General features: G+C 40.4%; 1 protein-coding gene across 1 annotated transcript in view; it reads right to left on the bottom strand.

The window, feature by feature from the left end:
- The window catches only part of Dnah5 (dynein axonemal heavy chain 5), a 249534-nt gene that overhangs the window by 191413 nt on the left and 38440 nt on the right, over nt 1-19681 (bottom strand). The window contains exons 12-17 of the mRNA XM_021183130.1: nt 19496-19603; nt 16185-16270; nt 15257-15578; nt 13766-13972; nt 9208-9379; nt 4754-4899 (exon numbers count right to left, since the gene is read on the bottom strand). Of these exons, the coding sequence (XP_021038789.1) occupies nt 4754-4899; nt 9208-9379; nt 13766-13972; nt 15257-15578; nt 16185-16270; nt 19496-19603 (1041 nt within the window). The remainder of the gene's footprint in view (nt 1-4753; nt 4900-9207; nt 9380-13765; nt 13973-15256; nt 15579-16184; nt 16271-19495; nt 19604-19681) is intronic.

Genomic DNA, 19681 nt, shown 5'->3' with positions numbered 1-19681 from the left:
TTTCAGATCTACACTCACTTCAGCTAGGTTGTACATTTCTCAGAAGTGGAACAAGGCAGATGTAACACAATATGAAGCACTGTGGTAGATTTACATAAAGATAGGTAAACTCACAGAAGTGTCTCTTTTATCACCTACTTGAGGGAGAGCCCAGTGAATGTAGACTTTGTCAGTCAGTCACCATTTCCAAGTCCACTTCAATTTACATTGATATATACATCGAGGGGCCAACATGTTCATGAACTGTCCACATCCAATAGTTCATGGTTTTGATACCTCCTCACTCAGCACTCTTGACTTCTACCCACCCCTTTTCTGCAGGCCATGAGACATTTTAATGCTATTAATATGTAGAACAAACTTTTAAACTTAGTCATTACCAAGAAAAATATCAAATAATAAGTTCACTTAACTCAACTTCACCTAACTATAAATCTTTACCCGGTCTTATTTTGTTTTGTTTTTGAAGCCAGAAGATAGGGAGTAGTGCTGTGAGATGCTGGTCTATTGATATACATGGTATGACTATTAAACACATAAACTCAAAACAATTGTAGATACCTATACCTACCAAGCCAGTTAAGATGTCCAGCAAGGAGAGGGAGAACCTCCTCTGGCCCCATCCCTAGCTGAGGACATTTGATAGCTACTGGGGAAGGGAGAGTCGGTTTTCCTTGAGGAGTGGCCATTGGCAGGTTGCCTGTGTCCTAGTGGATTATCCCACAGACATGTGCATATGGGCAATGTTGATTGGACTCAGTGTGATATTTTGTAAATGACTTGAAGAGGGACCAGGGGAGTTTGAGGAATGAAGCTGGTATGGATATGATTAAGATGCATTATAACATGTATGAAATTTTCTAAGAATAAATTAAAAATAGTTTATGTAGTTGCATGTACTCTATGTGATGTACTCTATGAAAGTATTAAGAGCAGTGTTCAGAACTAAGGAAGTCCAAACACTATTGAAGATACCAAGAAGTGCTTGCTGACAGGAGCCTGATATAGCTGTCTCCTCAGAGGTTCTGCAAGATACTGACAAATACAGAGGTGGATGTTCATAGCCAACCATTGGACTGAGCAAAGGGTCCCAATGGAAGAGTTAGAGAAAGGACTGAAGGAGCTAAACAGGTTTGCAATCCCATAGGAAGAACAACAATATCAACCAACCACACCCCCCCAGACCTCCCAGGGACTAAACCACCAACCAAAGAGTACAAATGGAGGGATCCATGGCTCCAGCTGCATATGTAGCAGAGGATGGCCTTGCCAGGCATCAATGGGAGGAGAGGCCCTTGGTCCTGTGAAGGCTCAATGGATGCCCCAGTGTAGGGGAATGCCAGGGCAGGGAGGTGGGAGTGGAGGGAGCACCCTCATAGAAGGAAGGGAAAGGGGCATGGGATAGGGGCTTTGCAGAGGGGAAACCAGGGAGGGGGATAAAATTTGAAATGTAAAGAAATAAAATAACCAAAAAATAAATTTCTAAAAAGAAAAAGAAAACTATCAAATGACACTCAATCAGGAAGCCTCATTCTAAATCAATTGTCCTCTAAGAGATTCTTAATATTTTTAAATTATTTTTGAGGCATTTGACTCTATGTTGGAGAGGCTCAAAATGGACCATATCATCTCCCATTCTCAAGACCAGGTCTCCCACGAAAGAAATCTTCAGCTGACTTCCTCACAGTTGCTCACGTCTGCTCAGCAGCAGGAGTATGTATTTGCAATCCCAGAACTCCTTTCTACTGTGTGTTCTGGGAAACAACTCTCAGTGACTAACACTATCACTCCAAGATCATTCAAAGCCATCAACTCTTTCTAATAGAAGACCTAATTATACAAGTGCAACAACATACAAATTAATAAAACAGAACAAACAGAATGAGGACAGAGTAATGATGGATTCATCCAAATGTTCCTGTCACACAACACCAAAGATGCTCCCTCCAACACCTGCCACTCTCAGTGACCCATCTACACGGTGACAACAGGCATAAAAAAGTGTCCAAAGGCTCTGTCTTTGAGTTCCCAACATCCCCTTCTTTACCAAACAGTTCACATGGAAAGAGAAAAGCCCAAGAGGCCCCCAACTCAACCCAAAGGACTACAAGCAGTTGTGCAAGGAAGAGAGCAGGACAACTCAACACAAAGAACTACAAGCAGCTGTAGTTCTTCCCCAGGGAAGAGCACACTGATTGGTTTCTCAAAACCAAACAGTCAGCCCTGAAATATACACATAATGGACACTATACATACTGAGCACACTATATTTATGTCATTAGATTATATATGTGTGTGTATGTGTGTGTGTGTGTGTCTATAAATGTATACATATATATATGTAATAATTAATGAAAGGAGAGCCATAAATTTGAAAGAGAGCAAGAAGGAATGTCTAGAAGTATTTGGAGTGAGAAAAGGAATGGGCAAATGTTGTAATTATATTTTATTCTCAAAAACAAAAGAATTAAGAATTTAAAAACAATAGATAAATAAATGAAGAAAATTAAAAATATAAAACAAACAATTTGTAGAAATCAGTCAACCGAAAGCACTCACCTATACTGGTAGTCAAAATACAGATTAATTTAGATTTATGATTTTGCTATTCAAACTGAAATTAATAAAATATAATAAACAGTATTTGTCAGAGGGTAGTGAAATTGGTATCACTGTATTATGGCATTATACATTGGGATTTTCCTTTGAAAAGCAATTTGTCTATAACTACAAAGAGCTGTGAAATGAAACTAAACAATATGATACAATAATCCTATTTGGAGGCAATGGTCCTAAAGACCAAAAAAAAATTTATACATAGATATTTATTACAGCTCTTGGCAAAATTGACAATCTTGGAAGCCATTTAATGTCCAGTAGTAAGAAGCAATATATATCATCTCAATAAAATGTTATGAAGGTATCACTTACGTGTGCCCATGAAAGCCATATAGTGACATGAAAAAATATAGATAGATGATAGATAGATTGCAAAGAAATACTAGCTAAGAGGCAAAGCATAAAAGCAGTATGCAAGCCTGCAGCAAGTACAATAAGAGTCATGAAAATCATAAAAACCAATGGTGATACGATTGGTATAAATGCTTATTTCTCTATTTTTAAAATATAAAACTTGACATAAACCACAGAACTGAGTGCTCTCTCTTATGATGAGGAGGGAACTTAAAAACCAGCAGGAAAAAAATTTAAAAAGCTTTGTGAGACGGGCAAACAGAATTCTAAAATGTGGGCAACCCTAATGTAGATTGCAGTTTACCAAATAAAGCACAAAGGTTTTAACACCAAATGCCTGGTCCTCTTAAAGGGTTGCCTGTGAGTGTGAAACCCTCCTCTTCCACAGAGAGCAGACTCAGGTGGGTTCTCACTGCTGACTGGCTGAGAAACATGGATTCTGTGACTAGAATACTTCTGTAAAGAGCATGGTTTATACCAAATATACTCCATTCCTTCTAAGACTCTGAGCCTTTTCGTGTAAAGCAGAGTGTGTCATGGTGACAGAAGCCAATAAAAACTCATAGCATTGGGGATGGAGGGAATGGCTCAGTGGATAAGAAGGCTTGTTGATCTTCCAGAGTTCAGAGTTCAGGCCAAGAGAGGACATAAGAGTTCAGCTCCAGAAACCTGATGCCCTCTGTGTATGCCCCCCCTACACACACTCACACACACACACACACACACACACACACACACACACACACATACACACATGCAGATGATATAAAGTAAGATTTAAATTTTTTTTAAAAAGAACTTTTTAGTGTCAAGCAGTCAAGCATTGAACTTCCCTGGGCAAAAAGCTTGCTCTTGAATTGCCATAGTTTAATTGTTAACAGACAGGTGAGTAAAAAGAGTTTCCCATGAGTCCCCACTAGAAAGAGAAAGGTTGTGCAAGGTTTCCTCCAGACTCTACCTGCCTCCTGCATTATCTAACTGTGGCTTTCACTCTGTCTCGGTGATAAGTCCCATCTCTAGTGCAGCTTCAAGCTGACAGGGATGTCATGGGTCCTCCAGTAAGCATTACTGACCAACAATAATAAAGCCACTATTGAAGAGTGCCTATCACCAGAATACCCACAGGGAATGTTGTAAATAAAGCCAATGTGTCATTCCTGAAAAGTATAGATCCTCTCTGACAGTAGCTTGGTCCTCATGTAAAAAGAAAGCACTCCATTTGCAAGGATGTTTGGGAAATCATGGAGACCTTCTGAGGGGATTCTTTTCATATATTGATGTGTCATAAACCTGTAAATACCGTCTCTGCTCTGAGTAGTTTAAACACAAGCCTCTGATATTTCCCAGTGTTGCTGGGAAGGAGTCCAGAACTCTATGCTACACAATACTGGTATTGAAAGAGCTCTAGGGAGGTGCTTGAGGAAGACAGCTTGCCCAGAAGCTGCGCCCAGCTACTTCATAATTAACCCTTGCTTACTGAAGCTCTTCAGAAAAAGAAAAATAACTCTGCCCTCCATAAAACATAGAAAAATTAGAAACATATATCACAGCAACGCCCCCTCTAGCTGATCTGAAAGGAGGTAAATTATCAGTAGCTGCTGCGATAGCATTTTCTTTATCTTCCTTTTGTCAGATGGCTCTACATTTGAATCACATCTATCATGGAGAGGAAGATTTTTTTTTTCATTCCTAATTTATGCTTCAAATATTCCTTTTATATTTTAAAACCTTAATTCCAGAAAGTTTTTTTTTTCTTTTTTTAAATCAGTGTTCTGCTAACCTTTGTCATTTGGAGGAATTCTTCACAAGTCAGGGGATCATCCTGAGGCAGCTGACAAAGAGCCATGTTACTCATTTCCTCCAGGATGGCATGGATGCGGAACTCAATCAAGTCATTGACCCGGTCAAGCAGCAGCTCCAGGTCCTCTTTGGGAAAAAAGCAAAATGATAGATTAGTGAAGCATTTCCTCAGACATGGACACAAGATTGGTTGATAGCAGGGACGTCAGGGTTAAAGATGCATAGGTTATACATGTTTGTCTTAGTTACCTTTCTATTACTGTAAAAAGACACTATGACCACAGCAACTTATAGAAGAAAGGGAGGGCTTTCTTACAGTTTCAGAGAGTGGGTTGGTGATTATCGTGGTGGGGAACATGGAAAAAAGGTAGTCAGGAATAGTGCTGGAGCAGTAGCTAAGAGCTTGCATATTGAGACACATGCTCTAGTCAGAGGGGGGCACAGAAAGCATGCTAGGAATGCCATGGGTTTCTGAAACCTCCAAACCCAGCCTCAGTGAGACACCTCCAAAAAAGGTCACATTTCCCAATCCTTCCCAAACAGTTCCACCAACTATGGCCAACTATATTAAAAAAAAAAATGTGAATGCTTTCATTCAAATGCACGAGCCTATGAGGGTCATTCTTATTATAAGCAACATAGTGTCCTTGGTACTTTTGGCTGTTACACATGTGGCTGTTGTAGACTGTTCCTCCTTTAACAGTTTCCAGCTCCCCAGTCTGCTAGGCTCTGATTCATCTTCTCAGGAGGGCACCGTGACTGCATGGAAAGAGTTCCCTGGTCCTAGATTCCCTATGGCCTGATCATTCTCCCATCTTTATGCGCATCATGTTTGCCATGTTTGTGTCTGCTCCTTTGATAATTCATGTTTCCATCATTACATCTTGAACCTTTCTGTCAGCACCCATTCCAAAGGGAGCCTTCCATAACTGTGATTGAAATGAAATTCTGCTACTTTTGACTCTTCCTTAAATCCATACCTTCACTACCTAAAGTTCAATAATTTTCAAGCCAATTCATTCAGGCAAGTGCTCAATATGCCAGTTGATTCTTCCTGATATTATTCAATGCATAAAGAACCAACACTTCTGCTTAAGTGAGTGCACACAACAGAAATCTTGTGTTTCCCTGATTCTTCACAACAACTTCAAAGACATTTGTGAAAAGTTGAAAAAAAATTGCCAAGGAGACCCCTAATCCTCTCGGAATATTGCCTTACAGGACAAAGGGGACTTTGCAACCGTATTAAGTACCTTGAGATTAGGAGACTTCTGGATTATGTAGGCAGAGTTGTCATAAGGACCTTACAAGAGGAAGCTGTGAAAGGTTAAACTGAGATAGAGAAGAACACAACTATGGATGGAGAAGGGCCGAGAGAAAACAGGTTGGCCATGAGACACAGCTAGCTCTGAGCATACATGATCATTCCCTACAGATGTAGGAAGCCAGTAAAATCCAGAAAGGTTACTCTGTAGAGTTTCTGGGAAGAACCTTCTCTGAAGATGCTTTGATTTTAGCCATGAGACTCTTTGGATTTCTGACCCCTGTGATTGTGTTGGCTCACGTATTCCAATGAAGAATCTAACCGTTCTTGAGACTTAAGACAGTTTGTTTAATCTCATGAAAGCAGCTTCTCTAAGCAGCAAATTGAGAGCATCATAGGAAGCCACAAATGGTCAAAGTACAGAGAACTGTGGACCAGGAAGTGCCCAACTACAATGGCTATATCTAGAATGATGCTCAATTTTGTTCTTCATTATCTTCTTTGTTTAAGTTATAAAAAGAAAACACAATTTTAAAAAGAGAATTAGGATTTCTTTAGACCCTATCTACTTCTCTCTAGCTAGCATCTAATAAAATATCCAAATTGCTAATGCTCTAATCCTAATTCCTCTCTAGGGAAAATACTGCTAAAGACTACCTTAGCAGCCTGTTCTAATTTGATTGTGATAACTCTCACTATGAAGGCTTTATATACCTTATAAATGCCTCCTTAGAGATTTTAGCTCATTTACTCTTGTTATATTTCCTACGGAGAGCTACTTTGGAAAGAATATTGGTTTTGAGGCAAGGAAAGTCATCTTTATTGCTTCTATCTGTTCAACACTAGATGCCGTTTAGCATCTCCGGATTGTTCCTCTCTAACCTTTAAATTGAGGATCCTTTTAAAAACTAGTACATAGCTTTCTCCACCCTCCTAATGCGATGGCTATCTAATTTTGCACCTTTCCCTATCCCATTGCAAACTCTAGTGGGCCTAAAATACACTTCATAGATATGCAAAAACAACTCTGTTAAATTTTATGTTTGAAACTAGTTCCCACTTAAGCAAGGAAAAGTATGCAACTGTCTTAGGTAGGTTTTCTACGGCTGCGATAAACATCATGACCAAAAGCAACTTAAGAGGTCAGGGTTTATTTCATCTAAGAGCTTGTAGTCCATTATCCAGGGAACTTAAGACAGGAAGCTGGGCTGGGCAGTGGTGGCGCACGCCTTTAGTCCCAGCACTTGGGAGGCAGGGGCAGGCAGATTTCTGAGTTCAAAGCCAGCTGGTCTACAGAGTGAGTTCCAAGACAGCCAGGACTACACAGAGAAACCTTGTCTCAAAAAACCAAACCAACCAAACAAACAAAGAAAAAGACAGGAAGCTGGGTGGAGGAACTGAAGCAAAAGTTATGGGCAAGTACTGCTTATTAGCTTGCTCCTCAAATATTCTTGATTAAAATGTGCTTGCTAAATTAGCACATATTAAGTAGTATATAGTTATTTGGAAGGTGCAGTAAGACATGTACTGAGAAGACAAGATCCTAGTTATTAAAGTTATCAATAAGCCAATATTTCAGGGGAGACAAAGAGACGGAGGCATACAAAGAGAGACAGAGACATACAAAGAGAGACAGAGACATACAAAGAGAGACAGAGAGTATCACAGGAGTTACCTAGAAGGGAATCCCAAGAAAACGCAACCCAGAGAAGAAGTAACGTGATAAAATGGGTCAGGAAAAAGGTCAGAGAAGTGAAGTGATATAAATTATGCAATTAGGATTCTGTAAGTACTAGAGCACTTCCAACACCAGATTGACAGAAAAGAAACAGAAGAAGAAATAGGCTGGGATTTAAGCCCTTTGCAGTCAGCTTAGGAGAAAGATGGAATTGAGTTACACCACTGGGAGACTTGTACAATACAGAACCTCTGGTCCCAGCCATCAGTACAACAGAGGCCCTGGGAGAAGGTGGACCTGAGATAATGTAGTCAGAGCAAAGATCTTATCCCAGGCTATAAAACACAGACAAAGCTGGGTCATGAAGAAGAAATGACAGATAACACTAGTTTGGGGGAAAGAATAAAAAATTCTCATTTAAAAAAAAAATCCAGGCTGGAGAGATGGCTCAGCAGTTAAGAGCACTGACTGTTCTTCTGGAGGTCCTAAGTCCAATTCCCAGCAACCACATGATGGCTCACCACAATCTGTAATGAGATCTGATGCCCTCTTCTGGTATGTCTGAAGACAGCTACAATGTACTACATATACTAAGTGAATAAATTTTTATTAAAAAAATATTCTACCATTTTGTTCCAGTCTGTATGTCCCTTTTTACATAGGAGATATAGAGCTAGTATGTTCTAGAAGGCACCTATGAACTCTGGGAAGTATCTCATGAAAGAGTTCACTTTTGGACAGTGAAAGACTGTGAAAACCTTATGTAAAAACAAATATTTCCAACTGTTTAACATCCAGATGGACTTTTTTGTAGCTCTTTTTGAACCCCATTTTTCTGTTTGTTTTGTTTTGTTTGTTGTTTTTTGTTTGCGGCATTGCTGGCTTATTCTGGGAAACAGGATCCAACAGAGTGTGACTTCTTACATATGTTTTAAGCACTGCTCCCTAGTTACAGAAAACCAACACTTGCTTAAACCCTTCTCATTCCAAATGCCCTGTCCTTCAGCACTTTGCTGCATCCAAAACTAGATCCCCTAAACTGCTGAGGAGTCTGCAGGAGAGCTCAGGGGTAGAGCAGTTGTTTACTGTATGTACACAGAGCTCTGAGTTCGATCTAAGACATAAGGATAATGAGGAAGAATAGGAAGAGGAGAAGATGAAAAGAGAGAGAGGTGGCAAAAGGAAGGAGAGAGATTTAAAAATTAGCACAGAAGTTAAATGGCCTTAAAAATCATTTGGATACTAAAAATTGCAAATAAGAGTCAACAAAATTACATGGAAAAACCTCAGGGAATAAAAGTAAATAACAAATATTTAGAGTTTCTAAGAAATTCCTGGACTCCTTATACTTAGCTGTTGTTCACTGTGGGACTTTTGAGCCTTATTTCTCATTTCATTATTTAGAACAGAATATTTAATAACAAATTATCTAGTGGGCAATAAGAACCAAGCTCTTGAAACTGAGGAGTAAAAAGCTTGTAGACACACTCACTGATCTTTGCAAAGGCATTTTCTAAATAGGCCCCAATATTCAGGGACGTCCAAGTCAGGACAGCCAGGCCCGGCTGGAGGGCTTCATCCACTCTAGCCAGGTGCGGAAACATCAACTGCTCAATGGCAGGAGGCATTTTCGACTTCACTCTCTGGTATTCAGACAGCATCATCTGCAATGGAATGTGGTTAAGTAGCCAGTTTCCGAGTCACTTTTAATATCTATTAGTAATTTTACCTAAGAGAGATAACTTTTGATTTTGGTCAAACTCTTGTGATCTAACATCCTGGCAGGAAAAGTGTTGCAAACAAAATAAAACAGATGACTGATACATACTTTCTCCACGCCCACCAAATCCTAACCCAGTAAGATAGAATTGAGAATCAAAATGAAATTGAGGATCATTTCTTGGCATCTACCCAGCCCAAAATGAGAAAAGTCCAGTAACTTTTCTAAACTATGTAAAGTTACAGGAACAGTATAACAGTGCCTCAGAGGGCTCGCTCATTCTGGTTTTAATGGAACAGGGCACATCCTGCTCTTTGAGCATCTCCTGTAGACCATATTCACCACCACAGTTCTCTGTATCATGAAAGCCATTGCTAGACAGAACTATCAACCAAATCTGGATGCAAGCCCCATACGGTAGAGGAAGAGTCAAGAACCAGTGTTGATTTCACATGGCTCTAAATACTATCACTTGGCTAAAACAGTGGGCACGCTCAAGGCAGAGCAGGCTAAGCCACGGTGGTCACTTAAATGCAATAAATGAATTATGATTTACTTACAGTACTTTCAACCTCATCATAAGTCAAGAGAAACTGCATAAAGAATACAAAGATAAAGATTTTTAACCTGGTTTTTCTAATTTCCTTGAAATATTATCTACAACACAGGACATGATCAATCAGCATCTCTTTGACTAACCCATTACTTGTTATCAGAAAAGGAATTTGTGATCTGAAATGGGAGGAAGGGGTTGAGTTCTCCATGAAAAGTCAAGGTCATCTCCTATTCTGTTCTTCTCAAATACACCTGATAGTGCACACTCCTTCAATAGCACATCAATGTGCTTGTTAAAGGCAGTTTTACATTCATACTTGTGCCTGGTGTGGTGGCACCATGCCTTTAATCCCAGCTTAGGAGGCAGAGGCCAGCCTGGTCTACAGAGTGAGTTCCAGGACAGCCAGGGCTATACAGAGAAACCCTGTCTCAAATAAATAAATAAATAAATAAATAAATAAATAAATAAATAAATATAAAAATAAACTCTTGCTTGTACAGAAACTATTGGTATTACAATGATATTAGATGATTGTCTGCCAAAAATGTTTTCATTGGTGTACATGATCCCTGGTGAATACCTTTGCCAAATTCTATATATAGCAGTGTCACACTAATATTCATAAATGTACAGACCCTGTCAGAAGGGTATAGGGAGTCCTGGCAGGCTTTGAGAAGGCAGTTAAACCTAACATCTCCCAAATGAGCTCAAACTTTCTATAATGCTTTTCTATGGTTTCCATAAGACCCTTTCATTCTCCACAAAAGCTACTTGAAAAATAAAGCTTACACTTGATGATCCTATTAGCGGATGCTTCTGAGTTTCCTAAAGCTTTTAGCCACTGCTCACTGCTCTTTTCTTTTTTCAATGTCCATTACTTATTCTATTGTGGGGGAAATGGGCCTTAGGATCTGCATCCTGCAGGCTTTCTACTCTTCACCTTTAATCTTTTAAGCCCAGGAAGTACCATCTGTGTCCCTTTTATCAATGAGAAACTGAGGCTTAGGAGGTAGTCATTCACCCAGAGATAATGCTTTGGGTCCGGATTTGTTGGTTTCACAGTCTATATACCACACTACAACCCACGCAAGCTCATCTCTTGGCAGTTTCAAATATATTCCAAGAAAAAAGATGAACAAAGCAAACAGTCAGATACATTTGCATATCTGTAGAAACTGTTAGATTCTAGATTCCCAGTACAGTAACTGTGAAGCTAGGGAGAGCTTTATGTGACTCAAGTTCCCCAATAAGTCTGCATTCACCAGCTAGCCATGTCACACAGGGACTTCTAACTCACTCCATCTCTAAGACATCATAAATGCCAACCAGATAGCAATTTGCTTGCTCACACTTTGGTTGGAACGGTAGCGGCTTTTACACAACTCCTCTCATGGAGTTGGGCCTATGCACCCTTCACTGACTCTGGGTGTGTATTCAGAGAACCAAGTGGGAGGGGTCAACAGAAAGATCCTGTGAGACATCTGAGCTGTCTGAGCTGCCATTGAGACCATGTGGCCCTTTTATTTAGTGTAGCCCTAGCTCCTAGTGGTATAAGGTATTCTAGCCTGGGGAGTCCACACCAGAAATTCTTATAGAGAAGTCTCAGTCTGCAATCCCAGCTGAATACAACATTCAACACCCGCTCAAACCCTTTAGCACAGAACCATGAAAAGTTTGCTAAAAGCTCCTATATTTTGAAGTTGTGTGTTACCTGCAACAGAGAAAGACTCTGTAGGGAAAATTAGTAGTAGTAGTAGTAGTAGTGTGTGTGTGTGTGTGTGTGTGTGTGTTTCTTAGGAAAGCATTGCTCTTATAAATACGTAAAGTGGCCTGGTGGATTTTTCTTCTGACCCAAAAGAATGTGAAGAGAATAAAAACATGCTGACTAGTGTTTTATGGGTCCAGATTAGAACAATATCTGTCCCTGGCTGATTTTAACTTTTTAACACAATGAGAGTAGTGAGAAGACAATAAAGAACAATTCTGGGTTCTGGTCCTGATTCTGTCACTTAGCTATGAAATATTGATTCTGACAATTTCTATGAGCCACATGGTATTTTGCCCCATGTATCTCACATGGTAGTAAGAAAATCAACACTAAGTAATTGCCATGAAAAGGCTTTAAAGGAACTGAGAATGGAGGGAGAAGTCTGTAGTCCCAGCTACTAGAAAGACTGAAACAGATGAACCAGAAGTTCAAGACCAGTCTGAATTCCAGGCGTGAAGGGTGATCTGAGGACAGAGCTGAGTGGCAGAGCATTGTTAGCATGCACACAGCTTCGTATGCAATCTGCAGTGCATTGAAGTGAAGGAGGGAGAGGAGAAGGAAGAGCGGTAGGGAGGGAGAAAATGAGAGAGGCTTAAATCACAAGGCACTATGTAAGTGCACGATCATAGTGCCATCATACGATGTTAATCACCATGATTTGAGGCATGGTCTTGCATATATTAGGCTGACCTCACATTTGTCTCAAAGTCAAGGATGATCCTAAACTTCTGGTGGTCTTGCTCTACTCTCCAGTGCTAGGATTACGGCAGACACCACCTCAGCTGGTTTTCTATGACATTTTAGTAACAGTTTGCATGTGGTCCGGTACCAAGTCTGTATCTTTGGACTTTTCTTTTTCATCCTCTGAGCAATATTTGTCAGGAGTAGTCAGTCCTTCCCTGTAATTCTTTCCTTACTCTTGGCTTCCTTTACACTTGATTTAATCTTATCGCAAAGTTCACACCTATTTTTTGTGGCTTGTCTACTTCTACTAGACCCAGTAATATTGGAATGACTTTATGTTTATCCCAATGGCCCTCTACTCTCTTCTGTCTCTGTCCCTCCCTAAAAGGTCTTATCCAGGAAAAGGTCATTAATATTAGCTACAGTCTAGAAAGCTACCTCTAAAAAGCTTACCTCCAACTGTGAATGCTCTACTGAATTCAAAACTTCTACATCTAATTGCATGGGTAGCATGGCTACCTGGATGTCAAAAAGTCATCTTGGACTTAGGATAAGAACCACATATTTGAATGGGCCCACAAAATAGGCTATTTCAAGCCTTTATCATCTCTACAAATGAGGCTTACAGTCAAAAATCACTGCATATTATTATGCAAGTTGTATTCAGTACAAACTGGCCATGAATGGTAGCCCTGCTTCAATAATCCTTGAGTTCCTTCCTAACATGTCTATGGACATACCCTTTATTGTCTAACCAAACTCTGTGGTCATTCTACTCAAGCTACTGTCTTCATTCTCCATCCTGGATCAATGCTACACAACCAAATATTGGCTTCTCACTGGCACGCTTAGCCCAGTTAAATTCCATTACTGTCTACCCACCAAGAAACAAGAACAATACTTAATATAAGTGAAACCATGCCTTTTATTTCAGCCCCAAACCATCCTGTCCATGTCTTCCTAAAACAGTCAGAATTAAAGCTGAGACCTTCAATCATAAGAGCTGGAATTCAGTCCATAAGAACCCATATAAACAAGTCAACACACCTGTAATTGCAGCCTTGGACAATGGAAACAGGAAATCCCCACAGCAAGTTAACCAGAGATATTAGTCATATTGGTGAGCATCAGGCTTGACTCATAGACACTGACTCAAGGAGTAAGGCGGGGGAGTGATCAAAGATGATTGTTGACGTCAACCTTAGGTCTCCATGTGCACATACACACATGGGCTCACGCACATAAAAACAAATGAAAAAATAAAACAGAAGAATAAATGTACATTAGAGCCATCTAGCAAGGGGGAAGCAAATGTGCTCTACCTTCATGTCACTGAAATTCTTTTTGAACATATCCCGCTTCTGGAAGAGGGCAGCTGCAAACGGTGACACAGGTAGACCCAGCTGGGACATGCATTGTGTTTCTCTAAATAAGACTAATATCTGAGGATCAAAGTTCACAAACAACTCCCCTGTGCCTGGAGCCTTCACCAATAAGGAAGCCTCAAGACCTGCATGAATTTCTTCAATCTGTGGGAAGAAGTCAACATTATTAGTATAAGAGTGTAATGTACACACAGTATCTGACTAAACCATTTCGGGGCTTTAGTGAACACTTATTCAGTATTCTCCCTTGGACTTGACCTTGCTAAAGCCCAGACATTAGGGTCACCTACTGTTCTCCTAAATTCCCTTCAGGTTCTTGGTGGTGATATTGCATAGTCAACTGAATGTATTCTTTTCATTTTTGAAACTCACACATGACATTTAGGTAGACACTGCAGAAGCCTCGGTGATTTCAAAAGGTTAAATTTTAAAAGTTCTGAAACAAAACACCCAGGGAATTTGGAACACTATGAAAAGACTAAACCTAAGGCTAATAGGAAAGTTTCCCTAACCTAAAGAAAGAGGTGCCTATAAACAGGAAGTCTATAAGCTTATAGCCTATAAGCTACTAGAAGCTTACAGAACATCAAACAGATTGGTCCAAAAAGATATTTAGCACTTTATGCCTAATGAGTTATATTTTGTTATAAAAGTTACAAACCCAGCTTTTTATTTATTTAGAAATTCAATGGACACAGATACACAACTATTATTTCTTGCTAATATACAAAGAAACACAAGTATTTGTGGGCTACATCTTTATTCACTATTAATAAAACCAAATAAAGCTTAAGAGTTCTTCAACAGATACACTTGAATTTGCTAACACGTTCAGAATCTCTCTCTCTCTCTCCCTCTCCCCCCCGTCAGTGTATATGTGTCTGTATGTTTGCATGTCTGTGTGTATATCTGTGCATGTCTGAGTGTGTGTATATGTGTCTTTGTATGTGTGTGTATCTGTGAGTGTATGTGTCTGAGTGTGCATATGTGTAAATGTCTGAGTGTGTATGTGTGTGTTGTGTGGGTAGGTGTGTATCTCGGTGTGTGTTTGTGTGTCTGAGTATGTGTATCTGTGTGTGCCTGAGTGTGTGTGTGTGTGTGTGTGTGTTTGCTAGGGATAAATCCCAATGTCTCATGCAAGCTAAGCAATGCTCTACTATACCCTAACCAGGATCTTTTAATTGTTTTAAGGGGTAAAGAAAAGAAACCCTAACTGACAGAGATTACAAATTAAACAATAAGCTTCTATTACCTAGCTTATGAGTTTTTCAATGCTAATAAGTATTTTCTTTCATGGCTACATTATATACTTTGGTTTATTAAATTCAACCAAACTGATTTACAAAATATCTCTGTCAAATGCAAGAAGAGGATTTCCTCTGCCTGAACAGTACAAACTACTTAAGTAGCATCCACTCAGGAATTCACCTGCTGAAGCCAGGCCCTGTGGTAGAGGACCTCAAACTCCAAGAGGACCTTAGCTATCCTGTTATAGCTGCGGATCACAGGTTTGGCCTCCGCAGTCCTCAGCACAAAGGGATGCTGCTGGAAGAGTTGCATTGGCTGCTCCAGCCTGTGGAATAGCTGCCGGGCCCACAAGATCTTCCCAGCTATGGGGGGCTGGTTGCGAGCCAAGGGAGGATCGGACTTCTGTTTCGTATATAGCTTAGAAATCGTGTCGATGTCAGCCGCAAAATTCTGGAAAATTATTTGGTATTTTTCCTCAATACCAAGGTTAGGTATATTCAGCCTGATTGAAACACACACACAAAAAAAGAACAAAGTTTTGAATTAATGAAGATTATATATATGTGTGTGTGTGTGTGTGTGTGTATATATATATATATATATATATATATATATATATATATATATATATATATATATATATATATATATATATATATATATATATATATATGATAACATTTATTTAAAAACAGTCCAAGTGAAAGCAATGGAGTACTTGTGAGGCGTTTTATAGAGTCAAATTAGTATCAATCCTTACAAGGCAAAAACCACTAACCTGGAAAGAATTATGTCAAATTATTCAGACATTAGGCAGTATTACTACGGGCAGCTGCAGCCTCCTTCAAAGCTAAGAGTATTCTCTGCTGGCAGAGATGAAGCAAACCGCTAATCCCTTCCAGGGATTAATCCTCTTCAGCCTCTGAAAACTTAAAACGTGTGACCTTGTGACTCAGATTGTGGAGAGAGGCTTTTCTTCACATTATAATTCGAAGTTATAATAAGAGTTATAATTACAACGCAAGATAAGCTATAAAAAGAAGCTAAACTGTGCTCGCATTATCCTGAGTTTAGGAGACAGACTTGGGAAGTTTTTTCAAACCTTTACCTTTCGAATTTCTTCAGCGTGCTTAGAGCTTGCCTCGTGCTTGGAATCTTTTCAAATGTGATGTCCATGAACCTCTGCAGGTCATTCTGAAAACAGAACCAAACTCTATAAGGAACGATGAACTAGCACTAAGATATTTTTTTAAGACCAGGTCATCCTATGAGACTCAGGCTAAACTCAAATTTACAGCCCTCCTGCCTCCACCTCCCAAGGGTTGAGATTAAAAATATGAGTCACAGTATCGAGAAACAATGAGGATTTTCTACTTATCAACAGAAGACAAGAGATCCACATTCTTCAACCCTCTTCTAAAGGGTGGGGAAATTATAACAGAAAATGAATGAGCTGAAAAGGAAAATAAGTGTCCAGAAGCCAGAGAGGCCTAGCTGTCCTGAGAACCTCATACGTTTTTTGCTATTAATCGAATTTGTGCCTTAAAAGATTGCATTAAAAATGAGTATAATATGTTTGTTACTAGTCTTCTATTCAGTTTGGATTATGACATAAATATAATTGTAACTAAAACTTGGAAAATTGGTGTATTGCTTCTAATTTTTAAAAAAAGCATGTTCACTTGGCAGGTGGAATCACTCACCACTTCTGTGAAGACACCTGGGCGCTTGGTTTCACAACACTGCCTGCCCGTCCTGTGCCAGCACAAACCTAAGTCAGGACAGGACCACAGGCTTCCACCCCTCGCCAAAAGAGTTCTCATCCCAATCATTCCCGGTCCCCCGAAACCCCACATTCATTCCCCATAAACCCTGCCTCATTCCTTACCCCTGAGATCCGTCAGCCTACCTACCCCATTCAGAGCCGTGGGCATTTGGGTATTTTTACTCCGGTTTTATAGAGAGGCAGGTTGAATTCAAGAGAGTGGATTTGTTTAAAAGACAAAGTGGAAAATTATTAGTTAAAGGAAAGAGAAGGCGAAAGGGATGAAGAGGTCAGAGGTCAACTAACCAGTAAACCAAACTCAGAATCGGGTTGGTTTTGGTTTTGGTTTTGGTTTTGGTTTTGGTTTTGGTTTTTGGTTTTTCGAGGCAGGGTTTCTCTGTATAGCCCTGGCTGTCCTGGAACTCACTTTGTAGGGAAGACCCCGTGCCTCTCATCGCTTCCACTTGCCCACTCGCTTGCCCACTCACTCATACCTCACTCTCACTCACATCAGTCACAGCCTCCAGTTCTCAACCCCAGACAAACAGGAAGACAGTGTTATCTCCTCCCAGCCTCACAGGCCGTCCTGTGAGGGAGAAGAGCGATCCAGTTCTAAGGCTGTGTTGTAGACCTGCCCCGCCCCCCGGAAGTTTCCATCGGACTGTCTTTTTTACCTTTGAATTCTCGTTTGAGACACAGGATCGGGATATTGTTCATTTACCGTGGATCATTTTCCCTCCTCCCTCACCATTTTTGATGCCACACCCACTCTTCCCCTTCGCTTTTGATTCTACGACCATGCCTCTTCTCTAAGTTCATGCATGCTCCCATGTAAAGCGTACCCGTGTGAGCAGTGAGGGTAAACTCGCTTTCTAAGGCGTATCTTTCTCCTTTCACCGTGTGCAGTTTGGAAGCCTGACACGCCACTGCAGAGGCTTCTGAGTTGCTTGTTTGTTTGTTTTTTAATAATTCTACATCTTCTTCTTAAGGAGTTGAAACAGAATACAATCCCTCCCTCTAGATGCTCAGCGTCTATCTACATCCACAGAAGAGCTGCAGTCGCGTGGTAGACTCTCTAGAGAAGCACCTAGATGCAAGCGTGACTTAGAGAGGCATTCGGTTCCCCTCTGAGTACTGAGAGCAAGGAGAGCGCCCACTTTCTAGGATTAAATCAATTCACAGACGTCAAAGAAAAGTGTCTGGGGCTGTCGTATATCTCCCTCTGCCTTGAACTTGCTCCTCCCGAAACACCTCACAGCATTCCCCCTCCATTTGCACACATTTAGTTCAAACGATAAATTTCAGGAAGAAGGAAGGAAGCAGAATGATCATTTTACACTCTTGCTTCAGGAGGAAGTGTGCCTCTGTGTGTGTGTGTGTGTGTGTGTGTGTGTGTGTGTGTGCATATGTGTGTGTGCATATTCATGTGTGCAGATGCAAATACAAACACAAATGTGTTGTGAGTGTAATGAGTACACAGATTAATATTTGTGTGTGAAAAACCAAAGAATGACTTTGGGTATTGTGTATCAGTAACTATCCACCTTTTGTGGAGACAGAATCTCTCACTGGCTTAAAATTCACCAAGTAAGCAATATTACTGGCCAGAGAGTCCCAAGGATCCTTCTGTCCCCACCTCCATACTGCTGAATTTACAAACCTAGACCACCATACCTAGCTTTAAATATATATATTAATATATATTAAATATATATTAATATGTATGTATATGTGTACCCATATGTGTGTACATAAGTTCTGGGACTCACATTCAGGTGTTTACACTTGCAAGGAAAGCACTTCACAGACTTTGCCATCTCCCCATCCAGATCTTATTCCTATAAAGAAAAATATGCCCCTATATCTCCTCTGGGCAAAAGAATTCTGCATGTTAATGTGGCAGAAAACTGCCAAGTTGTCTCCCTCCTTATCTTCCCTGACTCCTATTTCCTAATAACAAAGATCCTTCTTGATTATCCCCAAGGTGTCCCATCTGCCCTTTATTCATCACATGACCCCACAACTGATGGGCTCTAGGCTGTGCATTTACCTCTAAAGCTGTCACCCAAACCTTTCCCTGTGAACCTGGAGCTGGATTGCTTCAGGGATGTGTTCTCAGATGCTGATAAAGGCCATACTGCCTAGGGAGGCTGAAAGTCAGGATGGCTGCTCTGTACTGAATAAGGATGATGGGAAAGAAAGCAACAGAGAGCAAGAGGGGGTCCCAGCACCATGGTCTTCAAGATCAGCTATGGCCCTGCCTTTAGAATCTGCCAGGCATATCTGACAGTTAGTTAGGTTACTTCTGATCATAATCATTACCCTATAATGACAAAAGAGAATTCGTGCCACAGTCTAATAAAGCTCCAGGGTGTTTCAACAGAGGACGAAAGTTAGCTTCTTAAGAACTAAGTCACAGAAGTCTGTGATTGCAAATCATTAGCCAAAGCTGTATTTATGATGCTTTAATCTAGGGAACGGGAACGGAGCCTTCAGTTAGTCATCTGAAATCACAAAACGCAGGCTGAGATTGCTGCGGGGCCCGCTGTGATGAAGATGCCTCTGCCCTTCGAATGGGGAATGATGAGCAGGGTAACCCAGAAAGGACTAAGATGGCATGTGACTGTCACCAGGGACGTTACTATGCAACATACATGAAGCTCATTGATCCGCTTGCAAAACTCTTCATAATCTTGGTCGAAATTCATTTCCCGTTGATCTAAGAAGTTATACTCTTTCTTCTTTATGGCAGCAACAATGTCCTGAAGTAGACAGAAGATAGGAGATGGTCTTTCATTTTCCTCTCAGTACTCAGGACTTGGAGCCTTTTAATGCAGGGC

Source organism: Mus caroli, chromosome 15 (genome assembly GCF_900094665.2).
Source record: "Mus caroli chromosome 15, CAROLI_EIJ_v1.1, whole genome shotgun sequence".
Lineage (NCBI taxonomy): Eukaryota > Metazoa > Chordata > Mammalia > Rodentia > Muridae > Mus > Mus caroli.
Note: the sequence above shows the minus strand (reverse complement) of the source record. Positions and strands in the feature narration are given on the sequence as shown.